At 65.5% G+C, this 18,644-nt stretch overlaps 1 protein-coding gene across 26 annotated transcripts in view; it reads right to left on the bottom strand.

The window, feature by feature from the left end:
* The window catches only part of NCOR2 (nuclear receptor corepressor 2), a 218,807-nt gene that overhangs the window by 24,016 nt on the left and 176,147 nt on the right, over positions 1-18,644 (bottom strand). For 22 of the 26 annotated variants that reach the window (XM_042910781.1, XM_042910758.1, XM_042910764.1 and 19 more), the window contains 8 exons: positions 11,900-12,020; positions 10,789-10,945; positions 6,614-6,778; positions 5,469-5,608; positions 4,645-4,747; positions 4,369-4,473; positions 3,942-4,045; positions 335-485 (listed from right to left, as the gene is read on the bottom strand). In XM_042910781.1, the coding sequence (XP_042766715.1) occupies positions 335-485; positions 3,942-4,045; positions 4,369-4,473; positions 4,645-4,747; positions 5,469-5,608; positions 6,614-6,778; positions 10,789-10,945; positions 11,900-12,020 (1,046 nt within the window). The remainder of the gene's footprint in view (positions 1-334; positions 486-3,941; positions 4,046-4,368; positions 4,474-4,644; positions 4,748-5,468; positions 5,609-6,613; positions 6,779-10,788; positions 10,946-11,899; positions 12,021-18,644) is intronic. The other 4 variants (XM_042910761.1, XM_042910769.1, XM_042910783.1 and 1 more) reach the window with 2 other exon arrangements.

The raw sequence follows: 18,644 nt of genomic DNA, 5'->3' as shown, positions 1-18,644 counted from the left end.
CCCCACCACGTTTTTCTGGACCCTCCTCTCTTGAGCAGCTCTAGAAACACCAAAGCCGGGGGTTTAGTGGACAGGGCTGGAGAAGTAGGTTTCCAGCACTCACAATCTGCATCTCACGTGGTGTCCTGAGAGCCCTCTGAGCGGGGGGCCGCATCCGCTGGGCTCCCCATAAACCCCACGTGGCCCCACTTTCCTCCAGCGCCCCCCTCGGCCCTCCGTCTCAAGGTTCTTTCCCAGCACTGATAGACTCCCACGGACGGGAAGGAAGGCCGAGGGCCTGGCTGGCCCCAGGCCGCCCCGCCAGCTCCTCGGGGCTGTTAACAACAGGACTCACCCTCGTAGGACAGGACGTGGCCCTTCTTGCCCTCGTAGATGACGTGGCCCTTCGGCAGGCTGTCCTCCCGGCTGCGGTCCAGACGACTCGGGCTGTCCTCGCCGATGATCCTGGTGATGGTGCCTTTGTACAGGACGTCGGCCGGGGTGCCCTGCGGGCACGGAGCGGGTGAGCCGCCGGCAGGCTCCACGCGGGGGTCCCTCGGGCTCGGCGGGCACGACGCGGGTGCGTCCAGCGTGCGCACACACAGGTGCATGCACACACGTGCTGGGTCCACCAGCGCACACGTGTGTCCATCCACGTGCTGCTCCCAAGGCGGAGGCAAAGCCCGGCGGAACAGCACCACATCAGGAAGGCTAATCCTAAGTGCGCTTACTGAGCGCCCGCCGCGGAACGGAGCCCCTTCTACCTACTAACTCGTTTAATCCTGGCAACAATCCTAAGGCAGGCACGGTCGTGATGCCTATTTCAGACGGGGAAACTGAGGCACTGAGCGGTTAGGTGACTTCACCCGGGGCCACCGGCTAAGGAGGGGCAGGGCTGGGATTGGAACCCAGGTCGTCCGGCCCTGGCGTCTGTGTTCCAACCTGAACTGTATGGGTTTTACTTTCTCAGAGCCCTGACGTGTTAAGCACCGACAGTAACTAATGGGGGTGCTGAGATCCTGTCCCTGTACTGTGCCTGTGACCGTGGGCCAGGCACCCCGGTTTCCCAAACCAGGGTCCGTCAACCCCAGCACTATGACGCGTGGGGCCAGCGTCCTGGGTGTGTGAGATGCGTAGCAGGACCCCCACTATCTATCCGCTAGATGCCAGAACAGCACCGAGCCTCCCCGATCTGCCCCTCTCCAAGGCGTAACAATCCGAGATGTCCCCAGACGTTGCCCAACGTCCCCTGGGAGGCAGAGCTGCCCACAAAGGAGAACCACGGCCGTAGAGTGAGCTCTCCACGAGGGGAGGTATCCAAGCAGAGAGAAGACAGCCACGGGGAGTGCCATCCTGCCCTGGGCAACCTCCAAGAACATGAGCGTGGGGATCAGGTACTGACCCCCAACCGGGTCAGACTGTTGGATGTCAAACAGCAGCTGTACAAACGAGTTGCCGGGTGGCCTGGGTCAAGTCACTTTGCCTCTCTGAACCTCAGTCTGTACGTCCACAAAACGGGAACAACCTCTGCATCTGTAATTCTCAAAGGCGCTTGACACAGACAAGCTCGCCCTAAATCGAGACGTCTCTTTCCTCCTTTTCCTAAGATTACTGGAGCCATTTCACAGATGTGGGGGTCCTACTGAGTGCCAAGCCCCGGACCAGCGAGCCCCGAGCATCCCCAGAGAAACGCGTCTGCTGAGACACTTCCCCCCCCTGCAGGCTAAGGGCACGTGCTGGGCTTCTCCTGCAGGCCCTGCGTTGCGAGGAGGGGACAGGAGGACGCTCTCGATGCGGACGACCTCCCCAGGCTTCCCCCAGCAGAGGCTCTGGCCGGGGTCTCCCCGCCCCCGGGAAGCATCTGCGCGCAGCGCGGTAGAGCTGGGGGATAACTGGGCGTCCCACCCGGGGCGCCCAACAGGGCCAAGCTGTCAGGACAGGCTCCTCCGGAGGCGGCCGCTGCCAGCACAGCCCTTAGCCGGGTGGGGGCGGGCGCCATCAGAACCGGGCCTCTGACCGGGCCCCTCTCGGGGAAGGCAGTGGCTGAGCAGACACCACAACGGATGGTGGGAAGGGGCTCTGCTGGAGGCACCGAAGGCGGTCCGGGCTTCAGCAGAGGACGGGACGCGAAGGGCTGCGGACGCCGCCCCTGGGGACGACACACGGGGCAAACCCGTGCGGGCGGGAGACTGTTTGCCTACGGCCTGTTTCGGGGACGGGAGCCTGCAGCCTCCCGGAGCGGACCCCAGCGAACTTCGCTCCCGGGGGCGGGAGGAGCCCCAGGGGGGACAGCGCGCCGGGGCCTCCTCCAGCCTGCGAAGGGGCGGCACGCCCGCTGGGTTCACGGGCGCGTGCGCGTGCCTGTGGTCCGTGCCGGGTTTCCCCGCCGCCACCCGGAAGCGAGGCCGTGGGAGCGTCTGACTCCCACGTGTTCTGGCAGCTGTCACCCTCTGCGAAAAACAGCCGACGGGGTGTGAGTGACCGAGACGGCGTGGGTCACAGCTGCCGGGAAACCCGGGGCAGGTGGGCTCCGAGGGGACCCGGAATTCGACCTTTAATCACAACCGGCCCCTTGAGAAAGACTCCGGGAGGAGTGCTTTTCCCCAGAGGGGAAACCGAGTCAGGAGGGGCCGTCCCCTGCTCGAGTGAGTGGGTGGCAGAGCGGGGACCTGAACACCCCGGCCTGACTTTTGCCCCGGGTGCTCGTTCTTTGCACTCAGCGAGGCTGCCTCCCGAAGCCTGTTATTTCAAAACCTACAGCTTTCCTTCCCCTCTGTGGTCTGATCTGAGGCCACCGGGGTCGAAAACGCCTCACTGCCGCCCAGCCTATGGCGGGACGCGGCGCCTCTAACGTGCGTGTGGGTGGGTGGGGCGGGGGGTGTCGCGCGAGCCCGTCTGTGCGCCCGCCTGTCCGGCCGTGTGTGTCTGTGCCTGTGTCCGTGCATGCGAGCGTGTCTGTGCGTGTACTCAGGGGCACGCCCACACGTGTGTTCTGGCTCCTCGTTCTCCGGCACCGTGTTCTAGGGCCGGACACGGCTGGGCACGAAACCCCAGGTCCGCTGCTCACTAGCCATGTGACCTCAGCTTTAATCTCTGGGCTTCAGTCTTCTCATCTATAAAATGGGCTATCCTAGCACGGGCTCTGTGCCAGCATAAAGCATCTCGTCTGGACCTGGGCGGAAGGAAGGAAAATAAAGCCCGGGGAGCTAAGGACCCCAGGAGCCGGTGGTGCCACACTTCGTGCTCACTGGCCAGGGAGGAGAGGGTTCAACGTGTCCCGGACGCACAGGGAACCCCCGGCCTTGGTCAGGTGGAGAACCAAGCTCCCCCCCCCCGCCGCCCCCATCTGCATCACAGGAGGGCCTCGTGACCGACTCCCCCCAGGGGTGGGGGCCGGCTCGGCCACAGTGCGGAGCACCTGTCCGCGAACAGCCTGAAGGTGGCCTCCACTCCCTGCTCCAGGCACCGCGGCCCTCACTGGCCCTCGCCCGCGCGGAGACGCGCCCACTCGCTATTCCGGGACTCCTGCAGGAGGCTCACCCCCGCGAAGTCTCCCCAACTTGCCCGTCAGTGTGGCCTCAGCAGCCCCGGGCATTCTGAATCATGGTATGTCACTCAGTTTGGAAGTTTGGAGCACCGGGCACTCTGAAGTCACCCGCCCCGTTCTCACGGCCTGTGAGCCCCGGCCTACGTCCTCCGGCTACCCAGCCGGCCCCCTGGGAGCAGCCACTTCTGCGTTTTGCTCAGCACCTGGGGCGCCTGGCTCCACACAGACAAAAGAGAAACGACCACGGAACGAGCTGCTGTGCCCAGGACACCATCACACCCACCGAGGCAGGTGCCACGCGGTGGCACCGGGGGGAACAGAGGGAACGGCCCTCTGCCTGCCGTCAGGGCCGCGTCTGGAGCCGCGGCCCGCGGGTCCTCCCCCCGCCCCTCGTGCGGCGCCCCGGGACACCTACGTGGGTGATGGAGCCACGGTACGTGATGGGGCTCTCGGGAGGCACCCGCGTGCCGGGGATGCCCTTGCTGATGCTTCCTCCCGGAACCGAGCCCAGAGACGTCCCTAGAAGACACGAGACGCGGGGCATAAAGGGTGTCCACAAGCCCTTCCCAGGTCCCGGCCCTAAAAGCCACCCAGACTGGGCTCCTGGTGACCGGCAAGTCCCCCCTTGGGGTCTCCCCTGGGGCAGAAGGTCCCCCTGGCCCTAAATGGCAAGGTAAACCATCAGGAAGACGGGGTTCTGGACCCTGTGGGAGCTGATGACCCCCCGATCTGGGATCAAAGTACCCGTTCCTGCCTCGACCCTCCTCCGAAGAGCAGAGGGGCACGCGCTATAGGGACGCGGGGCAGGATCCGGGCCTCACGCCCACCCCTCACGCCCTCACCTCTCAGCACAGATGTCTCCTGGGCTGTGGGCACCCCCAGGTTCTCCGGGGGCCCAGCCTGGCCCCGCGGGGACAGCTGCTCCTGCTTCACTCCGCTGAAGGGCGCTGGGGACGGGTGGGAGCGGTGAGCCACGCAGCACAGGTGCAGGGGCCTGGGGGGACGGCCCCCACCCGGCCCCACCCGGGGGCCGGGCCTCGGCACCCTGCCCTCAAGCCCCCAACGTGCACAGCTGGAGCCACGCCCGGGCCGCCGAGGTGGGGGGCCCAGATCCTTACCCAGCTTCTTGGGGTCCATGGCAAGGGGCAGCCCCATGGTGATGGGGCCCACAGGGGCCTTGGCGTGCTCCGAGTAGGGGACGTGGAGCTGTACCGACATTCCCTGTGGGGGGCAGAGGTCACGGGTTCACGGGCGCCCTCGCAGTCCCTCCGCCACACGCCCAGCCAGAGCGTCCTGACGCCCCCTCTGCGAGAGCCCAAGGGGAGGGGCACGCCGGAATCGCACGCGGGCGGGGAGCCGGGGGCTCAAGTCCCAGGCCGCTGCTCAGCCGAGTCACCCCGGACAAGTCCCCAGCTCTCCTGGGCCTCGATCCCCCCACCTGCGAAGCGGCCATCAGGAGCCGGTGGGGCGTAAGGGAAACGGCGCGCACGGGTGGTCCGGGGCAAAGCGGACACCTGGCCCCCACCCCTCCCCGCACAGGCGGATACGTCAGGGAGGCGAAGGGGCAGGCAGCCACAGACGGCTCACCACGCGCTGTGTCTAGTGCACCCGACCTTCCGTTTCACGGAGGGGAAACCGAGGCACAGCAAGTTTAGGTAATTTGCCCAAGGCCACGCAGTCTGCCTGCAGAGTCCGTGCTCTTGACTGCCCGAGTCCCCAGGTCCTGGGGCAAACTCCAGCCCGCTCGGACTCTAGCAGCGAAGGGCACAGAGACGACCCCGGCCCCTCGGGTGCCCAGCCCCCACCGAGGCACCGTTGTTTCCAATGCCCCGCTTTACAGACGGAAAGCCTGAACCCCAAAAGAGGAAGGGGCTGTTCTCTGGGCACCAGGCCACACAGATGCTCCGGGGGGGGGGGGGGGGTGCTGACCCTCCCGCCTCACCTGGGAGATGGCGTTCATTTGCCTCTCGAGGACGCTGGGGTGCTTAGCGGAGGAGATGAGGGGCGGCGGGTTGGAGATGGTGGGTGGGCGAGGCAGGACGGGCCGGGCGCTGTCATGGAGGCCCAGGGGCAGTGGGTGACCTGTAGGGCACACGCCTGTCCATCACAGGGCCCCTGCCAGACAGACCACCCCCCACAGGCGCCTGTCCACATGCGCCCTTCCCTCCCTAAGGAAGCCTCCCTCCACCCTGCCACAGCCCAGCCCCCGTCTAAGCCCCTCACCTCCAGCCCGGACCCCCTTTAACCGGTCTCCCCGTTCCCACTTTACCCCCTCCCCCGCCAACAGCAGCCCATTCCCCCCAAAGGAATTCTGAAAAGCCTACTGGTTCACATCCTCCCCTTGCTGTTTACCTTCCATGGCTCCCCACTGCCCCCAGGGTAAACTCTTAAACTTTGACACGGCTTTCAGGTGCCCCCGACCTGGTGCCTGTGGTCTCCCCGGACCCACAGCTTGGGCACCAAGCTTCCACCAAGGCAGCCGGATTCTGTTTCTCACGTTTCTCCCGCTCTTTCCTACCTCCGACCCTCTGCACATGCAGTTCCTCTGCCTGGCCTGTCTCGCCCTGTTTTGCTCCTGGCTCATTTATCCCACTTGTGCTTTGGGATCAGCTCTGCTTAGGACGGCCTTTGCTGACATCACAGCCCTTAGCAGGCCCCAGACGTGCTACTTCTGTTGCTGGCGGGGCCCGGCAGGACTGGAGGACCCAGAAAGAATCTCAACCCCGGGCTGAACGTATCTGTAAACCAAAGCAGGTCCCTCCCCTCCTCCCTTCCCCCCAGACTTTTCTTTCCACCTGCCCATTCTCTAGCTCTAAGTCACTGGTGGAAGACAGAGCCCCGCTCTAGGGCTGCCCCCTCACCAGCTCAAGTACCTCCTATGGCTCCCTACTGCCAGTGGCTTCGACTCTAATCCTGCAAACTTCTCTAATCTCAAAAGACCCCCTTCTTTCCCTTCACCGACCAGACCATCCCTCTTGCTGGGTCCCATCAGATTCTAAGATCCCCCTGCACACAGCTCCAAACCAGTGCCAAGAGTTGGCACCCAATGACTGCACTGGCCGACAGAGCTTGGGCCGAGCTACTCACCAGGCGGGGCGTAGGAGAAGGCCGAGGGGTCAGGGGCGTGCGGGGAGGCCTTGATCACCTCACGAGGGGGCACAGGGAAGGGCAGGCCCGACGTCCAGCACGGAGGCTCTGTGGGCAGCTTCTGGCCGTCAGCTGCAAAGGCCGAGAAGAACACAGGCTTCTCTGCTGAGGGGATGAGGCAGGGCCGTCAGCCGTACTTGGCCAGCCCCGCCCAAACGAGGCTCTCCTGCGCCCACAGGACTGGCCTTGGGCAAGGATGGGGTCCTGGCCAATAGTAAGGGGGACTATGCTGGGAGCCCACCAAGTCTGCAGGCCAGCACCGCCCTGAGCCCCTGAGATCCCAGGGAGCTTCTAAGCCGCAGTGTGCCAGGCAAGCGAGGGACCCTGGACCAACCTCCAAAGCAGGGCCTGGAGCTGGTGGCCTGGGGGCCCTGCCGCCTGATTCTGTATGGACACTTGCTCTGGAGCATGGCCGCGTCCGCCCGTTTATTTACTGTCTACGGCACAGCTGAGTAGCTGCAGCAGAGACCGTCTGGCCCATAAAGTCTGAAATATTGACTCTCCGGCTCTTTCTAGAACAAGCTCGCTGGCCTCTGCACAATGACGAAGGCTTGCTTCGATACGTATGCCCTGGCAGGAGGGCCGACTGGAGGTGCAGACCCTTGGGATAACAACGACCACCATGGCCGCCTGTTTGCTGAGCACGTACTGTGTGCCAGGCACTGTGCTAAGCATCCCGCCAGCATGGATCCAAGGAGCAAGCTTGCGAGAAGGAGACGGTTACCAGATCTGTTGCATGGAGGGGGAAACTGAGGTACAGACACATCAGTGGAGTTATCCAAGGTCACCACCAAATACGTGGCCAAGTCGGGATCTGAACCCTCAACCTCCTGGCCTCTGCAGCTACAGATAACAGAACAGGAGACTAGGGCCCTCCCACAGCCTCCCACGAGCCGGCACTCGAAGCCCTGTTTGTGTACCGACTCGTTTATCCTCATTGCACCCTAAACGGAACTATCACCGTCTCCATTTTACAGCTGGGAAAACTGAGGCCAGGAGAGGCAAAGTCATCAGGTCAAAGGCCCACCGCTGGGAGGGGAAGGAGCTTCGAGCCCGGGCGGTCAGGCTACAGACTGTGACCTTAACCTTCACTAGGCACTGTGCCCACAGGAAGACGAATGAAAGCTGGCCCCAGGTTCTCAGGCCTGGGGACACCCCGCAGACGTGGCCAGAGGCCAGGGGCCCAGGTCTGTGGTCACGGCATTCGCCCGCCCACCTCCTACTCTCCTGAAATCTGCCCCAAGCTCCAAACCTCTCCCTTGAGAACTGGCTCAGGGACTAGGGGAGGTGAGTGGCTGAGAAGCCAGGCAGGAGACACAACTGGGAAACCCCAAAACTCTCCACCCCTGGGGCAGGCACAGCGGGCAGGTGTCGGCTCTCGGGCCACCTCCGACGGCGCAGGGAGGTTCCGAAGGCCCACGGGAGCGTCAGCACGGAGCAGTGAGGCCCGCCATGCTGCTCTGGATTCTCCACATCTCTCCCACGAGAGACCGAGCCCCCCCCCCGGACCCATGCCCTGGTGAGGCGGGCAGCCCACAGGAGGGGGTCGCAGATGTGGGGAACAACCCCGTGTACGGATTCAACAGCCCCTGACGGAGGCGCCCCCACGGGGCCTGGCCCGAACACCCCCCCTGGGCCTTGCTCGTGCAGCTACCCACCCCCGCCTCCTGGAGCTCAGCCTGGGCTGTGGTGGGCAGGGGCGGGGGCTGGGGGGCTCCTGGGGCCGGGCCAGCCTGGGCGGGAGGCCAGGGGCCTGGAGAGACAACCTGTTCCTCCAGCTGGCCCCGGGGGAGCCCACGCAGGAGCCAGGAAGCAGGGGAGCTCCCGAGAGACCAGAATGGTGCCTGAGGCCAGGGGCGCTGTCTGCCGCGGGGAGCCATTCCAGGAAAACAGTGCCCCCCCCCCGTCCCCCCCCCCGTCCCGCTGCAATCAGAAACCACCGGTGCTGGCACTCAGGACAGCGCCCATGACCTGTCCCAGCAGGTCCTGGCTGGCCCCGGGTGATGCCCGGCCACCCGAGGGTGGCCTAGCCCTGCTCAGATCCGGCACGGGTCAGAGCTGCTTGGGGCCCTGGCCTTGCCACGCAGCAAACCCCTGGGCTGGTGCCCCGAGCCTGGAATGTTCTCCAGGGCCAGGCCCGGCTCCTCCCCGTAGTGAGGCGTCCTGGTCCCAGCGTGGGGGGCTGGCAGGGTCCCGGGAGAAGGCAGACACCCCGCACCCTCATCCCCACTCGGGTCCCTCAGCAGGCCCGGCTGCCTTCTGCCTCTGAAACAAACTCCCCGCCTCCGTGGTCACCCCTGCAGTCCAGACTGCCACCACAGCTGGTCGGGAGCAGCACGGTGGCCTCCCCCATCTGCCCACAACTCCCTGTGGCCCTTTCTCCTCAACAATGGCCAGAGAGAGAGGGACATCTTTCCAAAACATAAATCAGATTACTCCCCACAGCACAGACACATCAAAATGCCTCCCAAAGAGGCCTCTCCTACACCCGAGACAGAATCCCTGTGGCACCATGGCCTACGAGGCCCTACATAATCCGGGCCCCAGTTTTCCTGCTCTGATCCTCTCTCCTACCCCCTCACCGCCCATATCCACCTTTTGGCAGCGCCCCAAACACACCAAGCTTGTCCCTACCCCAGGGCCTTTGCATGTGCTATTCCCTCTGCCTGGAATGAATGCCCTTTCCCCACATCTTCCCATGACCGACTCCTCACCTCCACAGAGACCCCTCCTCTGAGCCTCCCCGACCCTGTTTCGTTCTTTAACTGCGTGAACGACTCCAAAGTCGTCTTGCTTCTTTCTGTGTGTGTCCTGGCTTAACGTCCTTCTCAACCACAAAAAGGGCCCTCGATCCCTTCACCTTGCTCACTGCCAACTCCCCGCCGCCTGGCACGGCACTTGGCCATCACAGGTGTTCAACAAGTGTCCCGACCCAGTGGCCAGCAGACAGCCTGCGTGCCGGCCAGGATGCACCCCCGCCCCCCCCCCCCCCCCCCCCCCCCCCGTGTGGGTGGCGTCTAACACTTCGCGCAGCAGGGGAGAGCGGACGCGGGGAGGCGAGGGGGCAGGCTGATTACACGGGGCATGTCTGGCAGGCCCGTGTCACTAGTGGGAAGCGTGGAGCGGCCCTCCCTCAGGGACGGCCCTGCTTTTTGTTCTCACGCAGGCGCACAGCGGCACCCTCAAGGGGGCCCACGGCCAAGGGCCAATCCGGCTTCCTAGGGAAGGGCTCTGTACGCGAGAAGCGGGTGCGGGTGGCACCCGCCCTCCGACCCCTCGAGCGGCCAGCGGGAGCCGAGGCTGGCCCGGCGCGGGGGGGCCCCTGGAGGAACTGCGCCCAGCACCTCTGATGCGCACCGACCCACCGCGCGCCAGGCTGAACGGGGAAGGGTGCCCCTTCGGGGACCCGGGCCTGGAACTTCCTGGGCCCGATGGGGAGTCTGAGGCGGAGAGAAACCGCGCCTGGCCCGTCTCCTGACCTTGAGCTTCCCGCGGCCGCAGCAAAGCGCGCCCCGGGCAGCTGCTGTAACACAGCCGCTCCGGGAATCACCCCACGGGCTCCCCGCTGGACCCGGCGACCTCGGCCCGGAGCAAGGTCAGGGTGAGCGCTGCAGTGGGGCAGCGCTTCCGGCCCGGGGCCCAGAGCCGCTGCCAGCTGGGCGCCGAGCCTCCTCTACGGTTCTAGAAGCTCACACGTGGGCGGAATCCCGTGGAATCCGAGGCTGCACCACAGACGCGCTTACGTGCAGACACGGCGTCTTTGAACAACTGTTAACGTTGCCAGTGCCGAGAGACTAGACCTCACGTGAAAACACGGGTTCCTGGCTCCTCTGGAAGAACAACGGCAGGCCCGCACCGCCACGGGGTGACTCGGCAGAAGCCAGCAGGTGCCCACCTCACACCAGGAGTTCCCGGTCCGCCACCGTTCCCAGCATGCCCCACTGCCTCGCCGCCACCGCTTCCGCTCACCTACCCGGCTCGCCTGCCCCTACAGGCTCAGAGCCGCGACAGCCGGCCCACGCGCACAGACGGCCCTCATCCCCGTCCCCGTCCCCGTCCCCGTCGTGCCCCCCACGCCCCCCTACTCTCCACCACGGCCACGGGCACCTACTCACCCTCCTTCTCAGCAGGAGGCACGGGGCTCCTGCTTTTGCCTCGGGGGCTGTTGCCGGGCTGCTGGGGGGTGTCGTTCTCCGGCTGCAGGTGCTGTGGCGGCGGGGGGGCAGGGGGAGCCGCGTCCTCCCGGGGGGGCTCGTGGACTTTGGTGACCTGCTGAGAGAAGCGAGGGGAAATGAGTATCTTGACAGGCCGTCCGTGGGCCGCAGAGATCGGGGAAAGCCTTCCAGGCCCCCCGCAGGTGACAAGCCCGAAGGCCAAGGCGGCGAGGTGTCCAAAGGCACGCAGCTCAGGGGGCGGGGGGGTAGGTCTCTGCAGAAAGGGCGCGGGGTGTGGCCGCCCGTGCCCCCTGCCCTGAGTCTCCGCGGGTCTGGGAGGTCGGGACGGACGAGCAGGACCGCGCTGGGCCCCGGCAGCTGGCCGTACAGCCTGGCCCGCCCCGTGCCCCTCACTCCGAAAGCCCCTCAGCCCGCAGCCCCCCAGCCGCACACAGGGAGCCCGGGCACACCTCCTCAGAGAGGAGCGGCCTTGGCAGAGGCCGGGCCGTTGTGACGAGGGGGCTCCTCCAAGGGGCTGCCTGCGCGGCCTCGAGCCTCCCCACAGCCTCTCCTGGGGAGCCTCCCACAGGGTCTCTTGTTTAGAACAGGGGAGGCCCCACCTTTCTGCCCACGGTGCTGAGACAGCCAGGGGATGTCCTGCCCTCCCTGGTCTGGGGGAGCTCTGGAGAAGCCTCGGGGGGCAGGGCGGAGGTGGGCACGGTGGGCACGGCCCCTCGGGGCGGAAGGGCCCTCACGGGCACTGGGGCAGGAGGGAGACCCGCAGGCCGCAAGCTCCCTGGTTCCTCCAGAGCCCCACCCTGCACGCCCGCCAGAGCCCTGGAGCTGTTCCCGCCTCATCTCCATGGGGATTTCTCCAGGAAACAGGAGGCTGCCGGGAAGGGCCGAGAAGAGCGAGGCTGCAGGTGCTGGCCCCCCCCCCCCGCCCCCCCGGAGCTGGGCACCCGCCCTCCTGCGCTGCCTCCCTGAACCGGAGCTGAAGGTGGGGGGCGTGGGGGGCTGCTGCCTTCCTCGCAGGAGTCCTGGGGTGCGGGAGGGGCGCCCGGGCACTCACGATCGGGGGTATGGCGGCCGCCCGCTGCTTCAGCTGCTTCAGGTCCAGCGGCTTCTGGGGGGAGGCGTTGGCCCTGGTGTCACTGCTCGGGGTGAGGAGGCTGGGCCGTGGTGACAGCAGCCTGAGGGGGAGAGGAGCGTCAGCCCACAGGCTCACCGCTGCCCTCTCCGGGCTCCAGCCCTGCAGGACCCGACCAGAGGGGGCCGCCAGAAGCGGGGCAAATGTCCAGGGTCACCCGGCCGAGGAGACCAACCAGGACTCGGGGGGGTGGGGAACGGGGACAGGCGACTCCTCCCTCCCTCCTCTGGTCCCGGCCGGGTCCGTGAGGAGCCAAGACCCGCTCCAAGCCCAGCCCCGAGGCCCAGGCCAGGACTAAATACCCCCCTGAGACAGCCCCAGGCAAGCAAAGTCCCAGGGAAGCCAAGACTCAGGGCCCGCGCCGCACAGGGCTCTTCCAGAGCTGCAGCAAAGCCAAAGACTCAACCAGATTAAGGCTCGGCGAGCTTAAGAGATTCAGGGAGATTATTCATCACCCAAATAGGGGAGGCTCAGGTGCCCGGCGTGGAGCTGAGTGGACCCCACGTACTGGAGGCAGGAGCCGGGGACCCCACCCACTGAACCAGAACTCGCACCTCACCGGCCCGCCGCTTCTGAGGCACTGAAAGCAGGCAGGCTGCAAACTTCGTGTGGAGGGCCCGGTCAGCATGCACCTGTCTGCCCATCAGCCACAAGCACGGCCGCGAGCCGAACCGGGCCCGTAAGTGCTTCATTCCACAGAGCACGGTCGCCTCGTCTGCTGCTGACACACACGACCGGGAACCCGCACTGGGCACCTGGCAGGGCCCAAGTGGATGCCAGGGACGGGGCCCCGCCCGTGCAGGGGCACCCAGACACAGCCTGCCCTCTTCACGGGCGTCACCTCCTTCAGGAAGTCCTCAGGGATTTCCAGGAAACCCCAGAGTACTGGGCACAGCAAGCTGCCACAACCCCTATCCGCCTCCCTCGTTGGCAAGGGGTCTCTCGGGTGGGATCTCAGTCTGCCCCAGCCTGACCCTCACCTACCGACCTTGGCTGCCAGGTTCCCGCCCAGCTCCTGACTCCCTCCCGAGACCTGCACTTGCTGAGCATACAGCAGACCCAGCGCCGTGCCCCGGGAGCACGGAGAGACCCAGGATCCAATCTCTGCCCGCGGGACGCCACCGGTGACCCATCAGGGCGTGCGAGGGCACTGGCCCTGGGCCAGGACTCGCCTGGGGGCGGGGGGGGGGGGGGGGGGGGCAAAGCTGGGGCCGGGTCCCACGGCCAGAGGGTCCCGTGGGCACAGCCCCTACTGTGTGCCGTGACCGGGTCAGGCGACGCCACGTGCAGACCGTAAGCCACAGCCGCTGCCTTCCAGGCAAGAGCCGTGACAACGAGGACGTGGCTCGCGGCTCTCTGCGCCCAGCAGCCGGAGCCAGACGCCCAGCCGTGAGGTAAACGTGCCTCCTTCCTGGGCACGGAACAGGGCGCACACCCGACTCGAGGCCTCGGCGCCTTCTGCTCTCCGTGGTGGCCGAGCCGCCGAGCCACGGCCATGACAGCCCGTCCTGCGGGTACCGCCTCCCGCCCGCATCTGCCACACGCTCGGCTGAGCAGCGACAGACGCGGCGACGCCCGCCGGGGCTGCCCCTGGCGCGCAGGGGAAGGTCGTCCTGACTTCTCCGTGCTCCGCCGGCCTCCACGGTCCTCCCCACCTGCTCCCCCTCCCGCCCGCCCTCACCTCTCTACCTGCCCTGCTCATGCTCCGAGGGCTTCGGGCCTCCCTCCCCTGTGGCCGCTGCCCCTCCCTGCCCCCCTGCACCAGGCACCCCGACGGGCGTGAGCACCCGGGCCATCAGCAGTCCTGATGTTCCCCGCCTGCCTCGAGGGCCCCCACACCCGGCCTCCCCTCCCCTCCGCCTCCCAGCATCCATTGAAACCAACGGGCACTTGTTAACCTGAACCCAGAAACGAACACGCTGCAGCCGCTGCGGAAGAAGCCTGGCAGTTACTGCAAAGGCAAGACGGTGACCGTCTGACCCGGCGGCCCCACTCTGGGGGCGTCTGTCCAGGAGAACTGAGAACACGGGTCCACGCACGCACGCACAAGGTCGGTGCGCTCAGGTCGCGGAGGCGCTGTGGCCACAGCCAAAAGGTGAGAAACCACCCATGGGCCCAAAATCGGCTTCAAGGATACACAAAACGTGGTCCGTCCACACGGTGAAATAGGAACCAGCCATAAGAAAGAAGGAGAAAGTACCGGGAGGATCCGGAAAACCACGTGCCAAGCGAAAGAAGCCAGACGCAAGAGGCCACACGCATGAATCCACCGGGATGAAATGCCCAGAGGAGGCAAACCCAGAGACAGGAGCTAGGGGAGTGGGGGGCCGGGGGCCAGGGGCGGCGCGGGGAGCGGGGCGGAGCACAGCGTTTCTCTGGGGTGGGGGGGGGGGGGTGACGGAAACGTTCTGGGCTTCAATGGCCATGATGGCCGCACACCTCTGTGAACAGACTGAAACCCGCTCGGCTGTACACGTTAACGGCTACATAGTACACTATGTGAATTGTATCTCAATAAAGCTGTCACGAGAGAAAAAGAAAAAAAAAAAGAACGTACTGTACGCTAGCCGTAAAATCAAGAGTTTGATTAACCGTATTGCTTCCAGGAACAGTAAGATGTCGTATTTGACGCATACACAAAAACACAGACACAAGTATTAAAGTTGAGAAGTAACATTTTGTGTCTGCGTAAACGCTTTTAGAACACGCATAAAGCAAAGCGTCTGGTCCCCGCCAACGAGGCCGTGAACCAGGGCCTTCCCCTGGAGCCTGTGCCCGCCTTGGTTTCCCCACCTCCTCACCCACGGAGGGGCAAGTCAGACTGGAGGGCAGAAGGGCAGGGGCTGCCCCTCTAAGGCTCTCCACAAGCAAGCGCTGGGGGCACGCACGGAGACCCGGACCCCTCTTGCCTGGGCACCCCCACAGAGTGAGGCAGGAGCTCAGTGGGGACTGGGGCCACGGGCGCCACGCCCCGCAGCCAGCCCCACCCCTCACTGTGAGAGGGTGGCATCCCAGAGCAAGGGTCTGGGTTCAAGTCCTTCACAGGCCTCAGGGTCTGGAACCCCCAAAGGCACGGGAAGACGGGCGCTCCCCCCGCTCCCAACCTCCCCTCGTTCCAGCAGCCACAGCGGCTGAGCACCGCCTCCAGGAGCCTCCTCAGGGGCGGCTGGGCCTCTGTTCTCTTTCCTTTGTTTTCTTGGAAGACAGCAGCTTTTATTTTCCTCTCGGGAGGCCCGGGTGGGGCGGGGCTCTCGGAGCCTGGCACCAGGCATGTGACCCGGGAGAGGCAGGGGAAGGCGGCAGCACGGCCGGGAGCAGTTCAGGGCTCACGCTCCCCGTTCGAATCCCACCTTCAGCCGTATGACTGAACCACTGTGCCTCAGTTTCCTCATCTGTAAAATGGGCATGAGGACCGTCACCCCCTCCCCACCCCTGCCACCGGGAACTGTTCTCTGGGGGAACAAGGGAGCACACACACAGAATACCGACAGCAGCACCCTGGGCTGAGCGGGACAGGGGATCTCCCAGTCACTGTGGGTTTCCTTCCCACGCTGGAGGGCCAGGGCTGGAGCGGGGGTGACCGATGAGCAACAGGGGGCTGGGGACGCTCTGGGTCTGCGACAGGGCGCCCCTCTTCAATAGTGCCCCCCTCGGCATCCCCATTATCACCAGGCTGAGACCATCCTCGCTGCCACGCTGGGGCTGGAGAGGGAGGGAACCTGTCACCTCCTCTGTCACCTTCTCCCCTGCCCATCTCCCTCGCTCCACCCCGCCGCAGGCCTCTTTGGCCTCCACCGAGCAGAAGCTCATGCGGCCACAGGGCCTTTCCACCGCCTGTTCCTGCCCACACCTCCCACCACCGGCTCTGATCGCCCTCCCACGCCACCTCCTCAGAGAGGCCTCCCTGACTGCTCCCCACACCCCGATCTTCCCATCACCCACTCATCACAGGAGCAGTTGTTCCGCCCCTTTAATGTTCCCGTGCCTTGCTGGCCGCTCCCACCAGAGCAGAAGCGCTCTGGAACCAGGGCTCGCCTGTTCTGTTCCCAGCATCCCTCGCACCTAGAAGGGCGCCTGACGCGCACTGGTGCCCGGTGATTTACGGAATAAAGCAACGAAAGGCAAACTGCTGGTAGGATTCTTGCAGAATTTCAGGGGCGCGGTGGAAGAACCCACACTCCAGCGGCTCTTGGAGGAAACCTGCAGCGTTCCCGCAGCGGACCCACAGGCGGCAAGCTGTTCGCTGAGCACCTAGCGTGTGTGAGCCTGGCACCAGGCCCGTCTGTGCTGCTCACGGTGAGCCCGCAGCGGGGACACTGAGGCCCAGGGGAAGGGGCTCTCCGAGGTCTCCAGCCCACGAGAAAGTGCCAAGGCACCTTCTCTGGAAACTGGGACAGAGGAGGGCAGGCGAGCTCTAGGCTTTGCAATCGGGGCCACTATCTCCGGTCGGCAGCCAAGAAAACTCCCGGCCAAGCTGCCTGCAGAAGGTGACAGACAGCGAGAGCAGAATAGGGTTCCTCCCTCCAAAGGTCGGCCGGCGGGGGCCAGAACCACACGCATCTTGGGCGCGTCCAGGGCCGCCCGGCTCACCACACCAGGGCCGCCAGGCGGGAAGGAGGGCGGGGGGCGGGCGGCCAGGACCTGGGGTCGTGCGGGGGCCCACCCGTCCCGCCAGCCCTTCCGGGAGGCCCTGGCTGCCAGGGCCTGCTCTGACGCATCTTGCCTGCGCGGCCGCGGCTGGGGGGGGAGGGAGGGGTGGCAGGCGGCCAGCCAGGAAGAGGTCAGCGAGCTGGCCTCAGTCCAGCCTGGCTCTGAGGGCGGGGGCCCAGCCTCGGTCACACAGGGCGTGACTAAACCAGGTGTCCTGACTCCCAGCCCAGGGCTGCTGCTCCCCGGGGATCGAATGCTGGACGTCCAGGCAGGAAGAGGGGACAGAGCCAGACCCAGCAGGACGGGGCAGGGGGAGGACACGTTCCCCGGGTGGGGCTGTTCTGCTGAGGGTGCGGGGCCTTCGGGCCTGGCCAGAGGGATCCAGGGGGTGAGGGGGGCTGAGCCCAGGCTTCCCAGCTCCCCAGTCTGGGCAGGCCACGTGAGCCCAAACACACTCCGGGAGGCGGCTTATCAGCACGGCTGCCCCATGAGCTCAGCACTCTTCCCGCTAAGAGCAGAAACATATGTTTCCATGACTCCGTCCCCACGGCCAGCAGGAGCAGGGTGGGGAGCAGTCCGCCCTGACCCCATTACCCAGGCACAAAGAGCGAGCGGAGTGGCTGGACCCTGGCCGTGGGCCCAATCCTCCACTGAGGGCACTGTTTTCCAAGGGCAAGCTCAGGAGCTCTGAGCCCCCGGAAGCTGGCCCGGCCTCTGCCCGTCACAGGGCCACCCACCAGACTGTCCCCCTCCTGACACAGGTGGGGTGAGGCTGCCGGTGGTGGCCCCCAGGGACCCCTGGAGACGGAAACCTGGGGACAACATGGCTCACCTCCTTTTGTGGAACGTGTGAGGACCCAACGAGCTCTGGATGAATCTGATTTCCCCATGGAATGTTCTAGAACTTGCCATTCTAACGTGCCCCAAGGTGAATCACGGGGCAGAGGAAAGGCTCCGAGTGAACTCGGCGATTTGAAAGTCAGATTTTCCTCCCTCTCGCTCTGCCCAGAACTTTTCCGAGAGACGGGAGAGGAGAGACAACAGACCGCACTGTTTTTAGTCAAAATAAAAATGACCCGCCTGCCTCACTAGAAAACATTCCTCCAGTGTCCAGATGTGGGTGGGAGTGGGCCTCTGTACCTCTGCCCTCAGCTGCCCGCAACCGGCCCCGAATCCGGGGTATGAGCTTTGCTTCTGGCCGAGGGTCTCAGGGTCCCCAAGCATCTGTGCCAAAAGTGGCTGAAATCCAGTGCTCCGGGGCTTGGGGTGAGAACCATCCTGTGCCAGGGGCAGAGACAAAAGTGAGAAAGGGAGGAACGCGTCTCAGAACCAGTGGCGTCCAAAGAGAAACGGCACGGGGTCCCTCCAGGCCACCCTAGCAGGAGAGCGGCCTCAACAGCTCAATCCGTGGGAGCCAGGACACGGGCCCCAAGCGCCTGCACCCAGACCTTTGGCGGACGGGACAGGAGCCGCCAGGGACCTCGGGATCCTGCGACCAGCAGCCTCAGGCAGACCCGCACCACTGTCCGCCGGGACGTGGCAGGCCTCTCTCACCCCCGCGCATCGCCCCGCGTTGGCAGCTGGCTGTTCTCAGAGCCTAAGTCACAGCCGGCTGAGCAGAGCATTCCCCTGAGAACGGGGCCAGGAGCTGGCACGGCCAGCTGACCCTCGCTGGGTCGCTCCGTCACTCCGCCCGCAGCACACGGGCTCCTTCCCACCCCCGGACCTTGGCACTGGCCCTGTTAAGGATGGAATTGTCACCCCCACCCCCACCCCACCCCAAACACGTTCAAGTCCTAACAGCCAGGGACTTGTGAACGTGACCTAATTTGGAAAACAGGCTCTTTGCACACGTGATCGAGTTCAGATGGGGTCATTCGGGTGGCCCCGAATCCCAGGACGGTGCCCTCGCAAGGGAAAGAAATGTGGGGAAAACGGCACACGGACACGGAGGCAGCGGTGGGGGTGCAGAGCACCAAGCACGGCCAGCCGCCGGCACAGTGGCAGGGCCCCGGCC

This window comes from Panthera leo, chromosome D3 (genome assembly GCF_018350215.1).
Source record: "Panthera leo isolate Ple1 chromosome D3, P.leo_Ple1_pat1.1, whole genome shotgun sequence".
Classification (NCBI taxonomy): Eukaryota; Metazoa; Chordata; class Mammalia; order Carnivora; family Felidae; genus Panthera; species Panthera leo.
This window is presented reverse-complemented; position numbering and strand designations above follow the sequence as displayed.